We start from the raw sequence: 20,089 nt of genomic DNA, 5'->3' as shown, positions 1-20,089 counted from the left end.
TCCCTGAGAAATGATAAAGAACAAAAAGCATCTCATTAGTCTGTGGATTGTTGAATGTTTTCTTCAGGGATTTACGGCATGATAAAGGCATGTTGCATTAGAAACTTTCCCCCACCCAGCAAAAAAGAAAGCAAACCTTATAGAAAAATGTACATTGCAAACAAGTTTGAAAATATTTGATTACTCTGTTCTCAAAATTTATGAAGTGTTTGAATTGTTTGGCATGCATTTATGTGTACGTATGTGTGAATTTCTGTATATTTGGAAACGAGATTGGATGTTTTTTACTACGTAAAGTGTTGATTGGCACATTTAGAAACTATAGCTCAAAAATCTTTCTTTTTTATTCTAGCTCCTGAAAAAATTGTTCATGAGAAGCTAGAGGAAGAGGTTGAAATGGAAATGAAAGGTACAATCACCAATGAGAATAATTAGTACCAGTAATTAGTAATGTTACGAAAAGCTTTTATCTGCTTATGTGAAGTGTCTGATGGGGAAGAAAGACACTTTAAAGCATATTGGAATATGTTGCATGTTTGTGTTGATATGCAAAGGGTTACCTGCATTATAAGGTTATTTAAGTTTTAAAATATATTTAAAACTTCAAATTCGTAATTGTGCAGCCATATTCTTAACTTTTACTTCATGCTTTGCAGCTGTTCACAGAGCTTTTATTTGTTCAATTTCCTTTTGAATGCATGGAATAGTTTACTTCAGAAGGAAGTTATACAAATCTTATTTGTATTATTTTTAAACAAGTTAGCAACCTAACATTAATCAGTTCAATGGACACTACTGGATGGATAGATAAAGTATACTAGAGAGCATTTGTTGTTTAGATTATGTGAAAGCTACACATTCCCATTGATTCCTTGCACTTTTTTTTACATACATTAATTCACCATTATACATCTCTTACCCTGGCTTGCAGATAGCATACGTGGTTCATGTTGCTTGCTTTTTTCCCTGTGCATAACACTGTGAAGTTAGTGGCTGTATTAGTTCGAATAAACGCCTTCTCATTTCATGTTACTTACTTTTTAAAAAGATATCTTTCAAAATATTTTTTCTCAATTGTTTGAACATTTAATCTGCAAACAGAGGGGTCAGAAAGGGCGTTTATTCTACTGTCTGCAAGTCAGGTAAGATTTTCTTCTTTGCCACCCAAAGACACACAGCTTTTCCAGGCAGCAAAAACATACACACAGAAGAACGTGTTATTTTGAAATTCCTTTTTGCTTGTTCAAGAAGAAATTTCCACAGTCTGAAGAAAGAACAGACAACGAACGATTTTCGTGTCAATCTTTAAAACAGAGCAAGGCGTTGCGTTTATTCGAACAAATATGGTGAGTGAATTACTTTTTTTTCCTGGGTGTGTGATGAAATCCATTGCATGCCCATTTTTTTATTTCAATATATTGTTACTTTTTTACAATCAGATGGTAGACAGAGCGTGACATGTTGTAACCCAGTCTCCTTCTCTTGCAGAGCAGCACAGCAAGGTGAACCTCGAGGGACCTGGCACAGCGGCGGTGCTGGCTTGCCCCCAGAACTGTAAACCCACCTTCACACAGGGCCTGAAGTGTAGGTCTGTCTTGGAGGGGGACCCTGCATTCTTCCAGTGCAAGCTGGTGGCATGCCCGGCGCCCCACATGTCCTGGTTTCACAACAACCGGCCCGTCCTCCAGGACTGCCGTAAGGTGATTCGCACGGAGAGCGAGGAGCACACACACCGTGCCAGCCTGGAGCTGTGGGATGTGCGGGAGCACGATGCTGGCAGCTACAGGGTATTTGCCATTAACAGCGAGGGCTCAGCTGAGTCCACTGCCTCACTGCTGGTGGCACGCAGTGGGGAGCAGCAGCAGGGCTTGGGTTTCACAGAGAAAGCCAAGTGGATGCGGCAGAGCTGGGAGTGTCTGCTGCAGCAGCGGCGGGAGGACCGGCTGCGGGTGGTGCTCCGCTGCACTGGCTCGCCCTTTGACAAGGGGCAGGAGGCCAAGCAGTCACTTGGGAACCTCTCACCAGCCCGAGTCAGGGTACGAACCATCCATTTTCAGAGCCTGCCACTGGTGGGGCCTCACTGCCCAGGGGTGGCACGTAGTAGGGAGCATAGGGGCACAGTGGTTAATGCTGAGGAGCTGCTGGATGAGGAGATCCGTTGGAAGCTGCAGAGGCTGCGGGAGGCAAAGAGGGCAGCACTGAAAAAGAAGCAGGAATCCCTCATGTCCATGCCCCAGGAGGGCCCTCATGGGAAGCCCAGCCCAGTTAAGGTGGCTGCCAAGATGGATGGCTCGGAGCTCCGCACGGTGCAGGTCGTGAGGCGGTACTCCAGGCCCCAGGCCATGGGAGAGAGATGGCAGATGCCAGGTGGGCTTCTGGAGCCCTGCCCACCCCTCTTTGTCCAGGAGGTCAAGCCCCAGGAAGCTGTTGAGGGGCAAAGATGCACTTTCTCCTGCCTCTTCCATGGCCGCCCACAGCCTACAGTCACTTGGTACAACAATGCCAAGCCCGTGGGGCGCATCAAGGGCACTGCCGTTCACACCACGGAGTGCCGCTCTACACTGACCTTTCCATCCCTACTCCCACAGCATGGGGGCACTGTCACCTGTGTGATCTTCAACCCACTGGGCACAGTCAGCACCTCAGCTGCTCTCTATGTGAGGCAGCGAATGCCAGCCTATGAGTACACAAAGAAGGAAGAGGAGAGGAAGAAAGAAGAGGAGGAAGAGGAGAAGGTGGTGAAGGAGGAAGAAAGGGAGAAAGAGAAGGAGGAGAAAGTGAATGAGGAGGAGGAGGAAGAAGCTGGTCTGGCCTTTGCAGCAGAGAAAGGACTGCCAAGTGCAGTTCCAGACTCACACTTGCTGTCGTTGCCTGTGGAGATCAAAATCACTGCCCCCACTCCAACGCCAGAGCAAGGCACAGAGATTAAGGACACCACACAACACCCTCCAGAGCAGGCTGCTCCCACCATAAAGCACAAATTCAAGTTTTCATTTGATATGGGAAATGAGCCACCGCAATTTGTAGCAGAAGCCCCAGCACACATTCATTGCCATGAAGGAGAGGACGTGATGTTGGAGTGTAGTGTGTCTGGGCAGCCCCCACCAGCTGCAGTCTGGTCCCTGAATGGCCAGAACCTCTCTGCTAGTGAGAGGCTGAGGTTTGAAGAAGGCAAGAATGGCATGTACCGCTTACATATTCAAGGGGTCTCTGTCACAGATGCTGGACAGTATTGTTTAGTGGCCACAAACGTGGCTGGAACAGCACAGAGTGCCTCTGAGCTGACAGTCCAGCCCAGTGCACCACAGTTGTATAGCAAAGATGGAGGCACCGAGGAACAACCTGCTGTGGACCACGTTGTTCACCCCCAAGGCCTCAGCATACTTGGGAAGGATGAAGAGGAACAGATTGTATGCCCCAAGGATGAGGAAGCCCACCTACCCTGGTCCCAAAGGCTGTCTCCATCTCCTGGTGAGCAGTTGGAAGACTGTGAGAAAACTCCTCACTTCACAGAAAATGAGATGGTGGAAACAATGGTGCTGGATATTACAGAAGTTTATGCAAAGCAAGAAATGGGTTATACAGAAGAAAGTGTCAGGAATACAGATGATATTTCTGAGGTGAGGCAGCACAAGGGAAAAGCTGTCTCTGAAGAACACAGCTTTGGAATTGTTACTACTGAACTGCACCCTATCATAACCAGAAAAGGGCATGAACTAGTGGCCAAGGACTCGGGTCACTTTTCAGAGGAGCTGGAACCTGAAGGAGGCAAGGTGATGCCACATACAGATACTCTGTCCTGGGACATCTTGAAGTCACCATTTATGGAAGTGCATGGGCAAACACATGTCTCTGAGCAGTCTGCTCTGGCAAAGGACTGTGAGGATTCACAATTTTTCATTCCTATATCGCCTGTGGTACAAGAGGGAAGTGATGTTTGCACAGAGGAGAGTGATGCCCCTGCCTGGGAGGCAATGACTCCTGATGTGCCTCTTGTAGAAGAGCCAAGCGTGCCCCACCTGCAGGACCACATTGCAAGCAAACCCACAAAGGAGCTGTTTGGCTTTTATGACTCCTGTACAGAAGAGCAGCAGAAGGAACAGTACAAGGAACAAGAGAGATCAGTTGATACTGAACAGGGCATCGAAGGTGATGATCATCTTTGTAAAGAAGAAACAATTGATGATGGTGATGCCATACACTGGGAAATGCACAATGATGATCAAATGTTGCAAGGAATGGAGTCTGACACAGGCAGCTCTTCTTTGGATGTAACCGTCACTCCTCCTGGCATAGAAAACTCAGGTCAGGTTTTTACTGAGGAAACTGAGGTTCACCTGGAAGAAGGGCATTTCAGAGAGCAGCTGTTGCCACCTGAGACTGAGAAGACTGATATCATATATGATCTGAAGAAGCTTGTGGAGCCTTTTCTAGCTACAGAGACGATGTACACAGAACAGGCACAAACCCCCACAGCTGTGGAGAGCATGGAGGAAAGAGCAACTGGGCTGATCTCCTCTGTGCACCAACATGCTGCACTTGTGGAAGAGATGCCTCTGAGTGAGGAACTTCGTCAGAGCTACAGGATGCAGAAGGAGGAGGTCAATGCCCAGGAAGAAGCACAGCGAAGAGAAACCAGTAGGGCTGATTTGCAAATCCCTAATGGGGACCTTGGCAGTGTCATGATATCTGCTGAAGAGGGACCTCTTGCTGAAGAAATTCATGAGTCAGAGGTGAGTGTCTGTCAGGAGGACTCACTTGAGGAAAAAATTCATGAATTTCTGGTGGAGTCCACAGAAGATTTCCAAAGAGAAGTTCAGGAAACACATGTGTGGGAGAGTGGGGAACGGATGGAGCCCACAGACTTCCAGAGTGATAGCTTCATCATGGACTTGAAAAAAGCCGCACATGAAAAGAAACCCCAGGCTGGGCATCAGGCTGAGGAAGATGGTGGTTCCAGGATAGACAAGGTCTTTGAGACAGCAATGAGCAACTTCACCTGTGAGATAGAAAGCACGGATTCCTCTGAGGAGATGCTCAGGGACACACAACAGGAACCAAATGCAACCAAGGGCTTCTCTTTTGGGCAACTCATACTTGGTTTAGTAATGGATGAGCCTGTGGCACAGAAGGAGCAAAGGAAGGACTCTAAGGACAAGAATGGGACTGCCACTGAGGAAGCCTCTGAGAATAGCCTAGATGAAGAAGGACTGTGGGAGGATACTTCTGCAGGTCCAGAACCCAGTGCTGTTCAAGTGTCAAAGTTGGAACCTGATTTGTCCCTGGCCAATTATTTAAGATCCACTGGGATACATGAAACTCCAGATCTCAAAGGGACAGTTCAGAAGGAGCAGCAAGAAACTATCACTTCACTGGAAGTGGAGGAGGTTACCTTCAGCATGGTTTATGATTATTACAACAACCATCAGGAACTTGCCCGACCCTTCTCTCCTGAGTCAGAAATGTCTATAGAGCTGGAAAGTTGGAGCAGAGAGGAGTCGCCTGATTCAGACCGCTTTTACACACCTCCCTCCTCAGTGGAAATCTTTGAAACTGCTTCTTCGGCATCCTACCACACCCCACTCAGCACACCCGAGCGCTACTCCACACCGTCTGAAGGCTCAGGGTACAGCACGCCCCCTGAGCGCTACTCCACACCATCTGAAGGCTCAGTGTACAGCCTGCCCCCTGAGCACTACTCCACACCCTCCGAGGGTTCAAAATGCAACACACCCTCAGAGCGCTATTTCACACCCTTTGAGGGACCCTACTCTCCATCAGGGGACAGCACACCACCAGAACGCTATCGGACACCCACTGGGGAGTATATGGATGCCCTGACCACACTCTCCCCCTGTGAGAGGAGGCCTCAGCCTCCAGACCAGCCCCAGGCCGACGTGTTTAGGACCCCCCGTGAGTCCCTGGAGCCATCAGGCAGGGAAATGCCACCTGCATTCCTCAAGGCATTGAGCAGGAGGAGATTGTGCGAGGGCAGCACACTGAGGTTTGTGGCTGAGGTGGTAGGTGTGCCCAAGCCAGAGGTGAAATGGTATCGTAATAAGTCTCTGTTGGAGCTGGATGAGAGAGTACGAATAGAGAAGGATGGGGACAAATGTATTCTGGAGATCACTAACATCCAGAAAGCCGATGGAGGACAGTATCTGTGCCATGCAGTGAACATTGTAGGGGAAGCTAAAAGTATTGCACAGGTGGAAGTTTTGCCTGAATATGGGAGGTCACTAGCACTGCCACCCCCTGTTACCCACCAGCATGTTATACACTTTGACCTGGACGAAAACACATCTTCAAGGTCACCTTCACCACAGGAAATCCTCCTGGAAGTGGAGCTGGATGAAAATGAGGTGAAGGAGTTTGAGAAGCAGGTCAAAATCATAACCAGTCCTGAGTTTACCCCAGATAAGAAGAGCATGGTAGTTTCCCTGGATGTCCTTCCACTTGCTTTGTTAGAACAAGCTGCAGGCTTGGCTGCAGTGGAGAATGAGGATGTAAAAATTGATTTCCAAGTAACTGAAATGCCTCCACGCTTTGCCGTGCCCATTGCAGATATCAAGGTGACAGAAGGCTTGGAGGCAGTGTTTGAGTGTGTGGTAACAGGTACTCCTGTCCCAGTAGTTCAGTGGTTCAAAGGTGACACCTGTGTGACGCCTGGCACACGGAAGTATGTTGTGAGTCAGAAGGAGGGACTTCACAGTCTGAAGATCCAAACTGTAGGTCCTTCTGATAGTGGCTGGTATAACTGTAAGGCAATGAATAGGCTGGGAGAAGCAACATGTAAAGGCTCCCTTGTGGTCATGGCTCAGCAGGGAGCAAGTGCTAAGGTGAGCAGTGAGACAGTCATGGGCTGTGAACCACACAGGCCACAGAAGTGTGACTTGCTTTTGAGTAAGACTGTGAGCCCAGGTGACCAGTCAGAAATAGAGCTGGAGTTTGAGTTTGAGCCGCACAGAGATGACTCAGAAAAAGCAATCCAACTGCTTGCAGTGACTCAGCAAGAGCAGGAAGTGGAAGGGGAGAAGTGTGTTAACATTAGTTTTGATGTGTTTGCAGAACCATCCCAAGAGGAACGGGTTGAGTTTAGGGCAGAGGACTCAGAGAGCTGCAGCTTTGAATTCCAGGTCACAGAAGCTCCTCCCAGATTTGTTAGGCTCATTTCTGACTACAGTACATTTGTGGGTGCTTCAGTATACTTCCAGTGTCTTGTGACTGGTTCCCCCCACCCAAGTGTCTGCTGGTACAAGGATGGGGTGTTGTTGGAAGGGGATAGGTACCGTTTGCAGGAAGAGCAGGATGGCTCTCTTAGCCTTACCATTGAAAACCTGATGCAAAGTGACAGTGGGCAGTACAAATGTGTAGCTACTAACAGGGCAGGAACTGCTGAGACTTGTGCTGTGTTAACATTATACTAAATTTCCATAATTTATTTCAAAGTCTCTTTTGAAATACTAAACGTTCTTATGATGTTGTTCACTGCAGGTAAAAATGCAGCACTCATCTTTAGGGGCATTGTTTTTCATCTCTTTAGGGATGAAAACCACTCTGTGGGCATATTTCTGTCTCACTTAAACTTGCCTTCTTTGGGGAATTTAAGTGAGATTTAATCCGTGCATAAATTTTGTGCACATTTTCTGCACCGAGGTATATTTCAAGCTTCTTCTAAGTTCCTTACTCATTCTTGTAAAGATATTTTAGTTGACACTCATGTAAGCAGGACTAATTTTTTTGTATAATGTACATATACCTGTGTATCTGTAACGGTGCAACTGCTCTTGTTTTATGTAGGCTAGAAATCACCTGAAAATGTAGACACCACTTTTTTCTTGTAACCTAGAGATATGGAATACTAACTTATGCTTGCTGTTTCATTTGGGTATAGTTCTGTGAAAGAACTCCTTAATTTGGTATTTCCCCTTCTCATAATGTTGTCAGAACACGTGAGTTTCACTGACTCAAATCCTGTGTTTACAGTTTCTATCACTGCAAAATTCTTACATCCATGGGCCTCATTCTAACCACTCATGGAATTAAATGCCTTTTTTACATCAATGGAATTATGCTGTTGCAAAGAAAGGCAGCACAATGGGAAGAAAAATTAAAGTTTTGCATTTGTAGAGACTGGACAGGATTTTTTTCTCTATTACCAAGTAATAAACATGAAAACATATTTTGTACTGTATCTTTAGAAGTTAAAGGGAAAGGAGAGAGAAAATAATAATAAATCAATGATGTTACTGTAAATTCATTAAAATAATTTTGGTTGTCCCTGTATTCCAGTGTCATTCATAAAAAATACATAGTAGTAAAAAAGTAAGATATTTTTATGCAGTATCTTGTTTCACATTAGAACTATATATTTACATATTCTTTTTTTTAAATTAATACCAGTTAAGTGTCCTATGTGTCAAAATGACCAGAAATAAATGGAATACATTCAATTGTTATCTGTGGCATTTTCTCACCAGCAGAGATTTTTACATTAATGTTCTCCATGTGAATATATATTTTTGTATTTAAAGTAATGCTAATATTTAGGAGGAAGAGTCAGCAGTAGCTGACATAATCAGAACTAAATCTCTCTTACAGAAACTATGATAAATTGAGAAAATCTGTTAAAAGTATGAAAGTTATTAATTAATGTTTATTAGAAGTTAAATACATCTCTAATGCATGTACCAGCTTTCCAGTAACCTCTAAGTCAAGGTGAGATCTTGAGTTCAAGAACCCTAAACAAAAATTAATTTTACTTTTTTTAACCTGTTAATGAGGTTCTTCCAGTCATTTACAAATTTCTGTCAGTTACCTTGCAAACAGCTTTAAGTACCCTGGGGATTTTAAGCATAAAAGAACTATTCCTGTAGTATGTTCAGTTATGTTCCTACAATTTCTTATTTCTGAGTTTGATGTTTCCTCACACTGAGGTCAGCATGCCTCAAAAAACTGATAATCTTTTAAGACTATCCTATCACTCACCCGGGATAGTATATTTTGATCAAAAGATTCTCTTTGTGCCGATTGTGTTGCCTGATAAAAATTTAATATATAATTTAACATACATAAGGTTTATATGTTAAAAGGCAGAGATAATTGTGATTTCTCATAGGTAATGGTGGTAGGAAAGAGAAACATGAGTGTCTGACCTGATGTTGTGCTGGGAAAGAATTACTCCACAACATGTCCTTGATCCATTCCTTGTGTAGATGTGTAGCACTGTCTGATTCATTAGATAGCAAAGGTCCTTAGGGAAGTTGGCAAGAATTATCTGATGTTCTGTGTCAGCTGTGACATGAGGGGTCTTTTAGGCCCAAAGCCAAAGAGGTCAGAGGCCCTTCGATTAGGCCCTATGCAATTGTGATGTGTGTTTATTTTGCATGTAAATCTGAAAATTTTTAGCAGAAACAGGCCCATAACTTGGTTCTGAAGCCATAAGCCAAACAGGTCCAAGTTTATATTCACATCTGAAATATATGGCCAAGCACCTTTTTCTCTACCTGTGTAGTGGTGTTTGTGGTTTACGTAAGTTTAAAAGTCTTGGTTTAAGTTTCATACATTAGCCAGGAGCATGATCATGTGTTTATGGAGAGACAAAGTCTCACCTAAGCTACAAATATTAAATGTGGAGTAATCCCAGGTTGGAATGAACTTACTCTGGGACAACTGGTATACTTTGACTATCTCTCCAAAATTTTGTGCTTTCATAGGAGTCAAAAAGCTCACAATTTTCAGGTTTAATGTTGTCTTTATTTCTACAAAATAAGTATTTTAAAAAAAAGGATGAATTATGTCTGTTTGTCATCAATGTGCATTGAATGTTAACATGTATGGTTAATTTGTGAAATAAATATGTAAATTATTTAAGTCCATCACTTCTTGTATTTTATTCATTTCACAGACCTATCTAAAATACAAAAAAGAATCTATATAGTTTTTCTGTCATAAATATTCAGGAACACACAAAAGTGCATTAATTTTTTCCACACTCCCGTTATAAAGCATTTTTGTGTATTAGCATGGGTTTCATTCTGAAATTTATATTCCATATTTTTATATTTTACTTATTGGGCCAAATTCTGCCACCCATTCTCAAATTCACTTGCACAATTTATTACTGTTTTAGCAAGGCTGGTAAGTAATACCAAAGGACTGATATAATCTTTTATTTTTTACCTAAGCATCTCTTCTCTGCAGTTAGTCATTGTATGCACTGTGCTATGTCATGTATATTCTGGCATTTCTGGCAAAACTAATAAGTTTTAAACTAATGAAAAAGAATTGGGTGTGACATAGTCTGTTCCTTTTTGTTGGAGTGTAGTAAAAATTATTGTCTCAATAAGTTTTTAAATTTAACGTACTCTAATTGAGAAGCTTATCAAGGTTCCCTCTTAAAGTTCCTAGAGACATTTATCCACTCACAATTTTATTCCTTTTTTAAACTCTCGTATCTTTCCATGTTGAGTACTGTCGACCTTAAATGAGCAAACTTGTAAGGACAACAGTATTTGATTTCCAAAGATTTTCTTTGCGTCATGCTTCTCAGAGATTGCTTGTACCATTCCTGGAAGTCTGAGATTTCACTGATGTTTCTATTGTCAAGCATCTGCAGAGAATGGCATGTTCTTCACCTCCACTTCCTCTCACTTTTAAACCATCATTAGAACCAGAGTGGTCCAACATATATATGGGTAACTTCACAAGGGCAAGAAAAATTTTAAAGTGCTCTGTCTTCTTTTTCTCTCTTTTATTGTGGTAGTTTTAATATGCCATATTGTGACAGGGAGGAGTTCATAAGCAGAGATTTAAATCAGTGCAGACTTGTGATTTTTGTAATAATGGTGCTGTAAACTTAAGGGTCTAATGACAAAACCAGGACAAAACTGGTAAGAGAGAGGTAATCTCTTGGTGTATTAGACAAAAGATAGAGTTTAAAGAGATGGACTATGCACCAGGATAAAAGTCAGTGTGCTGAAAAGATTGTAGGATTGTTGGTTGTTTTTTTGTTTGGCAGGGGTTTTTTTCAATTCTTATTCTAGCATTCTGCTTTTTTCTTGGTGTTTTGAATTAAATCAAGGTCTTACGCTGTTCTGCTCTACTTATTTGTATAGATGTACATACAAATATGTATGACACATACCACTTTATATATACCACATACCACTTTAATTATACCTGTGAAATGCATCAATGTTGCTTGATTGTTACTTGCACGATGCACCCTGGGGGGGTATGCCTAACCCATACTGTGATGTCAGGTTTAAAGAGACATCCATGCTGATCCAGATAGGAAATTCCTAAGTAACCTGACAGCACAGCATGTCTTGCTGGTTTTGGCAGGTGTGTATTTGACACCAAGGGGACCTCATGTTCGTTGCTAGCTGTTGTACAGTATAGGGAAAGCCTCCAGCTATAAAAAAGTTTCCCTAACACTGCTTATTGTTAGCTATGAGTGTTTCCATAAATATTCTAGTAAAACTGAACAATTTTTTTCCATACAGACATCGCTAGGTCTCTTATTGCCTCTTCTGAGGACGGAAGAAATGAAGGCTACAGCAGCGGCCTTCAGTTTCCTGATAGAGAAAAAACACTTGAATTTGAGCCTGGAAAACCAGTTTATGTCAGCAAAGAAACAATGAAAATGGAGGAAGAGGGGAAAGCCCCTGTTTTCCTCAAACAGGTCCCGAATGTTGAAGTTTGGCAGGGAGATGTAGCTAGGCTCTCTGTTACTGTTACTGGCAGCCCCAAACCCAAAATCGAGTGGTTTTTCAACAGTCTGAAGCTAACCTCATCTATGGACTGTAAGTTAGTGTTTGCTGGCAATGACCATAGCCTCATCCTCCCATATGTGGGTGTGCAGGACGAGGGTAAGTACACGTGTGTGGCCAGCAATGTACACGGTGAGACCACGTGCAGCACCCACCTCTGTGTGCGGCAGCGGACACCAGGATTCCCTTGCTTTGCCAAGGAGCCCGACAGTGTGCGGTGTGCCCCAGGCTCCACTGCAGTCTTTGAGTACACAGTGGCAGGGAAGCCAGGTCCCGATGTGCTGTGGTTCAAGGGGAGCGAGCAGCTCTTCTCTGATGTGCGTCGTTCCATTGCTCACCACCCTGACGGTTCAGGCTCCCTGACAGTGTGGGACTGCATGGAGGAGGACACTGGGCTCTACACGTGCAGGGCAGTGAGTGCTCTGGGCGAGGCCATGTGCTCTGCTGAGCTCCTTGTGCTGCCTGAGGAGCATGCTGTGTGCAGGCAGAGCCCGGCCTTGCAGCATTCTGCAGTGCCAGAGGACCAAACCCCCATCTTCTATGAGGAGGCTGGTGAGCTTCCTGCTGTGGAAGGAGCACTCAGTCTTGAGGCCATGAGGAAGCCTCTGGCCTTCCTTCAGCTCCAGATGAGCCAGGCAGTGCATGTGTTGCCCAGGGAGGACATCTTGCCTGGCCTGCCACCAACCTGTCTGGCTGTGCAGAGTGTTGAAGAGATGCTCACTCAAGTGGCCATAACACAAGAGAGTGGTAGGCTTCTGGCAGAAGCACGGCAAACCCTCCCTGGTGGCCCACAGGGCGTGGTCCCTGCAGCAGCAACAGAGACACAACTGCCAGGCTGCCTTGGGACTGTAGCTGTACACATACCCTTGATCAAAGAGAAAATCATCCCCAAGGCAGCAGAACAACTGGCTGCTCTGAAGACAGAGGTTTCCCAAGTCCTTCTACAGGTATCAAGCACCACTGAGAGTTGTGCCATAGAAGGTGACCAAATCCAGGTCCTTGAAAGCTTTCAGGCAACACAAGGTGAGCTGAAGGCTGAACCCAGATTTCCCTCTGAATTGGCCTTTACTAGGGGCCAAGCTGTCCCTCTGGAGAACATTTCTTCCCTGGAAACAGTAGAGGAAGATTTTGCTGCAAGAATACATGAGGGACAGGCTGTGAGATTTCCCTTGCTCCTGGAAGAAAATCAGTTCCTGGAGGAGGAACATGTCGATCTTTCCAGCCCACCTAAGCAGTGGAAAACAGCATCGAGACAACCCCATGAAAAAATGCACTCTGACCAGCTCCAGCCCAGCCAAGTCCTCAAGAAAGGGAATCAGCTCACTGCTCTTATTCCCAAGAGCTGCAACTTGGACATAAAGTCTCAAATTAAAAATGCACTTAAAGCTACAGTGGTAAGTGAGAAAAACCTCTTGTTTCCAGAATGGTTGGCTGATAAAGAAAATGTTGAAGTGCAGACAATAAACATCACCAAGGAGAATACACATACCTTGTGCACCTATGTTGTGACCACAGGACGATGTAGTCCCATGGAAATCCCAGTCTCCTTGGGAGACTTCAGCATTCAGACAGCTGACCAGAAAACAGTTTTGAAGGAAGCTTTTTATTCTCTTTGTGAAGATAAACATCTCTTGACAGATGAAAAATGCAAAACATTTCCATTCTATCCCAATCTACTTCTCACAGGAAAACTCTGTGATGAAACCTCTGAGCTGGAGCCCCAGCAGGCTGAGAGTACTATGGAGGCAGAAGTACCATTGGAGCAAGCTTTGCCTACACAACTAATCAACACTGTGACTGGGCGTGGTCAAATCAAGGACATGGGTGTGGCTGTAGCCAGTGCTGATGTAGCCTCTGCAGGTCTTCCTACTCAGACATCCACAGAAATATTGAAAAGGAAAAAGAAAAGGGAAAAAATATGTGAGGAAGAGGGCAGAGAGGATCTGGAAACTAGAGCTGGGAAGTTACAGGCTGAGCTGGGCAAAGAGAGTTGTCCCATCATACACAGCAAACTGGGAGACACTGTTGTGGAGGAAGAGGAGAGTGTCAGGCTGGTCTCTGTCATAACAAATGTCAGTGAGGTGAACTGGTACTTTGAGGGTAAACTGGTATCTTCAGGCAACAAATTCAAGTGTTTGCAAGATCAGGACACATACACACTAGTAATAAACAAAGTGTGTGCGGAGATTCACCAAGGAGAGTACAGCTGTGAGGCACTGAATCAAGGTGGAAAAAGAGCAACAGCAGCAAAACTCACAGTTGTTAAAAGAGGTTGGATTATGGGGATAAAATACTGCCTTTTTAATGCACTACTCTACTAATAAACCTGCCCTACTATGTGTCTGTACTTTGGATATGGATACAATATTAATACCATCATGCCACTAATCAGAGGGTCCCCTTCTCTCTGGATTGATGGTCTCCTTTTGCCACATCGCAAAGCCTCTCACTTCTGTTACCCCAGTCTTTGGTCAGGAACTTTGTTGCTTCATTGCACAAGCATGGTCAGGACAAAGCTGTATCTCAGTCTCAACCACTTCTCCCATTGTTGCCTGGGAAGTGGACCTACTCTTCCCATTTTACCCACTACTGCACCCTCTCTCACTCCTTAGAGTCATTGCACAGATTCACCGCAATTTCTTATTCACACCATTATTTCTCACAAATCCAGGTAGTGTACTGTATATCCCATTGCTGTTGTGCATTGCTATTTCACTTTATTTTTCCAGTATCATCACAGTGTTTCCTGATGTCATTAGGCACCGTAAGACTGTCTGTCCACTGAGCCTAGTACTGCTTTCATTTCTTACAGATATTTTTTTTTACAGTCACTTTATGTGAATTGCAAGTATACCACCTTTTCTTTTCCTTTTTTTTTCAGTCACTTCACTGTTATTTTTCAGAATGTCAGCAGGCAGAGTTTTGAGTTAATCTCTGCTTCTGATTTCAGTTGCACCTATCCTGAGGAGAAGGCTCGAACCCCTGGAGGTGGCTGTAAATCATGTGGCCAAGTTTACCTGTGAGGTGGAGATGGCTCCCAATGTCAAGTTCCAGTGGTACAAAGCCGGACGAGAGATATATGATGGGGACAAATACTCCATTCGCACTTCCAACTACCTCTCCACGCTGGAGATCCCAAGGCCTCAAGTTGTTGACTGTGGAGAATATAGCTGTAAGGCTTCCAATCAGCATGGCAGTGTAAGCTCTACAGCTGTTTTAACAGTAACTGGTAAGTACAGACTTCCAAGAACAACTTCTCCATAAAATATCTTGGTGTATTGTAATGCTTTCACTGCTATACTTACACTTGTGGGGTTCTTGATTGCTATCATAGTACATAATCCATACCTAATGTTGGCAGGCATAAGCACAGAGAAGGAATAACTTTTGAGAATGCTGCTTTCTGGTGCTTTCTGTACATAGAAAAGGGAATCAATGTGAAAAGTTTCAGAAGGAAAGAAAAATGAGAAAAGAGAGCAGGAGGAACAAGACTGTCAACCGAATAAGATTGCTTTATGAATACATTCTTGAGAAAGGTTTATTTAACTTCCTGACAACAAGAAATAGACTTTTAAATCTGATTTCTTAGTGTAATAGTCACTGTGTGATTATCCTAGCACCCTATGTTTATCCTGCAGCTATAGTTGCGACCCAGGTTATGCAGCTCTGCATACCTGAACATCTTTGTGCTGTGGCCAAAGGGGAACTCTGTGATTGGGCAAATAGATCTTCTTAAGCAAAAAAAGAGGGTAAAGGGTTTCAGTTTGCAAACTTTTTATCTAATGAGAGCTATACAATTCTTTTTTTTCTTTAAAAAACAAACAAAGAACCCAACAACAAAACAAAACAAAAAAACAAACCACTGTCTTTTGGGCATTTAGTGTATGACATTTTTTTTACTCTGACTTTTCTCTTTGTGGGAGGAGTCTTCATTTGGTCTTTGCTAAGTGCTAGCTGTTAACTAGACTAATGCAAGATGCATGAACTGTGAAATGCGTGCAAACTGACCCGCCTCGAGAGAACAGTACACAAACATGTCAGTCTTGGGGGAGGAATTTCTGGCTTTTAGTTTATTTTCCTTTAGTTCGTAAATTGCTCGAGAGATTCAAAATTCAAGCTCTGGAGCAATATATAGACCCAAGAAATACCAACCAAAAGCCAAAATTTATCATCTTTAATGCCTCTTATCTCCTTCACTGCTGGTTTCTTTTGCTTAAGAGTGTCCAGTGACAAGCTGGCCTCTCTTACTCTCTGTCGCTGGCAAATGTGAAGAAAGAGCATAGGCTCTGTTCCTCACCTCTGGATAACATTGAACCCCTTTGTTTTGCAGAAGCATTTCCACCAACGTTTCTTACCAGACCTGAATCTATCACTACTTTTGTGGGCAAAACTGCCAAGTTCCTCTGTACTGTTTTGGGCACTCCGGTCATCGACGTCACCTGGCAGAAAGATGGCACGACAATTTCACCTTCAGACCACCATAAAATCTCCAAAATGGAAAATAAACATGTTTTAGAAATTTCCTTTCTCACCACCACTGACAGAGGGGTTTACACATGCAAAGCTTCCAACAAGTTTGGGGCTGATATTTGCCAGGCTGAAATGGTCATTATAGACAAGCCCCACTTCATTAAAGTTTTGCAGTCAGTGCAGTCAGCAGTTAATAAAAAAATACGTCTTGAATGTCAGGTAGATGAAGACAGGAAAGTAACTGTAGGGTGGACAAAGGATGGAAACAAAATCCCTCCAGGCAAAGATTATAAGATTTACTTTGAAGACAAAATAGCCTCACTTGAGATTCCTCTGGCTAAGCTCAAGGATTCAGGCCACTATGTGTGCACTGCCTCAAACGAGGCAGGAAGCAGCTCCTCTTCTGCCAGCGTCACAGTCAGAGGTAAGATAGTTCTACGCTACCTTTACCTTTCCTCTTCTTAAGTTCCCCATTTCTTCTTTTTCAGGCAAAAGACTTCTTTGGGCTGAAATTACACCAAATTCTTCTCAGACCTGCTACACTGTCCATTCCCCTCTAACTCATTTCCCCTGTTGCCTTCCAGTGCACCATGTGTTACTTCAATATTTTTTTCACCAGAGAAATCCAAGAACTGCTCCTGCATGCAGGGGAGAGATGAAAAAAGAGGACAGGCAAAACCACAGGAGCTGCAGTTCAGCGAAGATTATGCTGGTGTCTTGTGAACTCATATTTTGTTCTTGTTCAAGGAACCAATCTTTCAAAGTCTTGTATTTCAGCCTTCTTTCCTTTTTCCCTTTCCCTTTTCCATTTCTTTACCCTTTCCTTTTCCATTTTCTGCCCCTTTTTACCATCTCTTCCTCTCTCTTCCCTTTTCCCATTTTTAGAACCACCATCTTTTGTGAAGAAGGTCGATCCGTCTTATTTACTGACCCCAGGTGACTCTGCACGCCTTCAATGCAAAATCAAAGGGTCTCCTGAAATCCAGGTTACTTGGTTCAAGAACAACAAGGAAATCCATGAAAGCAACACACACAGGATGTCCTTTGTCAATTCTGTGGCTGTGTTAGATATTTTGGAGATGAAAGTTGATGACAGTGGGACCTACTCATGTGAAGTTGTAAATGAGGTTGGAAGTGACAGCTGCACCACTGAAGTGGTTGTCAAAGGTCTGTCCTTGTTGCTGCCAGTCACTTTCTTGAGAAAAACCTTCCCTTCTTTTTTTTTTTTTTTCTGGCAAGGTTGACTAATTCTTTCTTGCTGCTTTTGTAGAGCCTCCGTCTTTCATCCGAACACTTGAACCTGCAGAGGTAGTGAAGGGAACAAACACCGTTCTTCAGTGTGAGGTTGCTGGCACTGGACCATTTGAGATTAGCTGGTACAAAGACAAGAAACAGATTCGCAGTAGTAAAAAATACAGGTTGACCTCTCAGAAAGCTGTTATTTCTCTGGAGGTGTCTGCATTTAATAGTGCAGATGTTGGTGAATACGAGTGTGTGATAGCTAATGAAGTCGGAAAGTGCATGTGCAGTGCCACATACATCTTGAAAGGTCAGTAGGAGAGAGAAAACTCCACTTACTGATGGGATTGGCAAAAACTTCTTATTTCTTAAAATGTCTTTTCTTTGGATTTGGGGGTGGCTGGGAGAATGGGAGTATCTTCTTCTCTTAAATTCTTTGTGTACCTTACCTCTTATCTGGCATCAAACCTGTGAATTTGAAGGACATTGAGATTAAAGGGCCATGCATTGGCTCCCAGCAGGAGAATGCTGCTCTTCTACTTGCTTGCTCTTTTGTTGAATTGCTATGTGTATTGTACGTACTGTCTTACAAAACTGTCTTGAAGTAGCAGATTTCATGAGATGATGCAGAAGCAAATGAGTATTTTTTCTTCTCTCTCTTCTTTGAACTAGAACCACCGTCTTTTGTTAAGAAAATCGAAAATGTGACGGCTCTGGTTGGAGATAGTATTACGTTACAGGCCGTGGTGAAAGGGTCAGAGCCTATTTCTGTAATGTGGATGAAGGGCAAAGACGTTATTAAAGATGATAACAATGTGAGAGTGACATTTGATCATGGTCTAGCAACGCTGCAAATTACTAGTGTCCAGCTGAGCTCTGGTGGCAAATACACCTGCGTGGCTGAGAATGATGCAGGAAGTCAGTCCTGCTTTGGTGAACTAGCAGTGAAAGGTTAGTGGAGAAGGGCCGTGATCCCCACAGTCTCCCACCTGAGAGAAAGAGCAATTTCCTTTTGTCCTTAACACCGGTTGTTTAATTCTGTTGTAGAACCTGCCAAAATAATTGAAAAAGCTGAAGTGATCCAGGTTACAGCAGGGGAACCAGCTATTTTGGAGTACACTGTCACAGGCACTCCAGAGCTAAAAACCAAATGGTTCAAAGACGGAAGGCCACTACCTGCCAGCAAAAAATATAGGATCAGCTTCAAAAATAACATTGCCCAGCTCAAGTTTTATGCTACTGAAATGCAGGACAGTGGCGAATACACCTTTGAGATATCCAATGATGTGGGCATCAGCTCTTGTACTACCAGCTTCACTGTGCTAGGTTGGTACTGACCCTTTCCAAAGAGCCCTGTTGCTCTGCCCTGCACCACCCAACAGAGCCAGAAGCAGAAGAACATGCCTGTTTTGCTCATGTGTTTGTTTCTGTAATTTTTTTCACTCTCAACAGATCGCACTCTCCCTCCCTTCTTTACTAAACCACTGAAGAATATTGACAGCATCATTAACACCTCGTGCCGCCTAGACTGCAAAATTTCAGGTTCTCTTCCAATGACCGTCTCTTGGTTCAAGCAGGACACTGAGATCACTACAAGTGCCAAGTACACAGTGCATTTTGCAGAAGGCTCAGCGTCTTTGGAAATCAAACACCTAGATGCAAGTGATGCTGGGGTCTACGTTTGCAGAGCCGCAAACTCTGCTGGTAGCAAAGAGAGCAGTAGTACATTGTTTGTAAAAGGTTTGGCAATTCATTTCACATTTCTTGGAATTTTGCTTTTCGTGTGATAATACTTTTCTTTCCCAAACTGCAGGCCATGTGTCTTACTCTTGACAATTTTTTCCTTTCAATGCAATCTAGAGCCACCCAGCTTCACTGTAGAACCAGAGTCTCAAGAGGTACTGCCTGCGTCAACTGTACATTTCAAAGGCACATTTAAAGGCACAACACCGCTGACAGTGAAATGGTTTAAAGGTGATACTGAGCTCGTGACAGGAGGAGCCTGCTACATTATGACAGAAGCATTAGCAAGTTACTTGGAGCTTTATGCAGTCAAACCAGCAGACTCTGGAAAATACACCTGCAAAGTCTCCAATGTAGCTGGTTCAGTAACATGCAGTGCAAACTTGTTTGTAAAAGGTTTGCATTCTTACTCTCTTTTAAAATTCTAGCTGCTGGATTGACCCAGTGGCGCTCTTTCCTGCTTTCTTTGTCCTGAACGTTCTTCTTAAATCCACAGAACCTGCTGCCTTCAAGGAGAAGCTAGAGCCGACCCATCTGGTAAAGAAAGGTGGATATGTTGAGCTGACCTGTGAAGTCACTGGTACTCCTGAGATTAAAATCACATGGTTCAAGGATGATAGAGAGCTAAAAGAGAGTGAAAAATACAGGATGTCTTTTGCAAAATCTTTGGCAATACTCCATGTTTCAGAAGTTGATACTGAAGACAGTGGAGAATATATTTGTGAGGCCAAAAATGATGCTGGAAAAGATATTTGCAGTAGTGTTGTTACAGTCAAAGGTGTGTGTGACATCCAGCCGCACAGTTTGTCTTTTTAAATTCAGTACAGTGTTAGAGGCTTCGGAAGTCTGACTAATACAATTGC

General features: G+C 43.6%; 1 protein-coding gene across 3 annotated transcripts in view; it reads left to right on the top strand.

Annotated features, from left to right (window-relative positions):
- TTN (titin) overlaps positions 1-20,089 on the top strand; it is a 241,215-nt gene that overhangs the window by 39,635 nt on the left and 181,491 nt on the right. For 2 of the 3 annotated variants that reach the window (XM_051787288.1, XM_051787287.1), the window contains exons 43-45: positions 353-409; positions 14,725-15,003; positions 16,105-16,668. In XM_051787288.1, coding sequence (XP_051643248.1) covers positions 353-409; positions 14,725-15,003; positions 16,105-16,668 — 900 coding nt within the window. Of the gene's footprint in view, positions 1-352; positions 410-14,724; positions 15,004-16,104; positions 16,669-17,129; positions 17,412-17,514; positions 17,794-18,155; positions 18,435-18,530; positions 18,810-18,935; positions 19,224-19,343; positions 19,623-19,722; positions 20,005-20,089 lie in introns of all 3 variants that reach the window. The other variant, XM_051787289.1, reaches the window with a different exon arrangement.

This window comes from Manacus candei, unplaced genomic scaffold (genome assembly GCF_025592945.1).
Source record: "Manacus candei isolate 608988 ecotype Guabito, Panama unplaced genomic scaffold, ASM2559294v1 h1tg000023l, whole genome shotgun sequence".
Lineage (NCBI taxonomy): Eukaryota > Metazoa > Chordata > Aves > Passeriformes > Pipridae > Manacus > Manacus candei.
The sequence above is the reverse complement of the archived record's forward strand: the minus strand, read 5'-3'. Positions and strand labels throughout refer to the sequence as shown.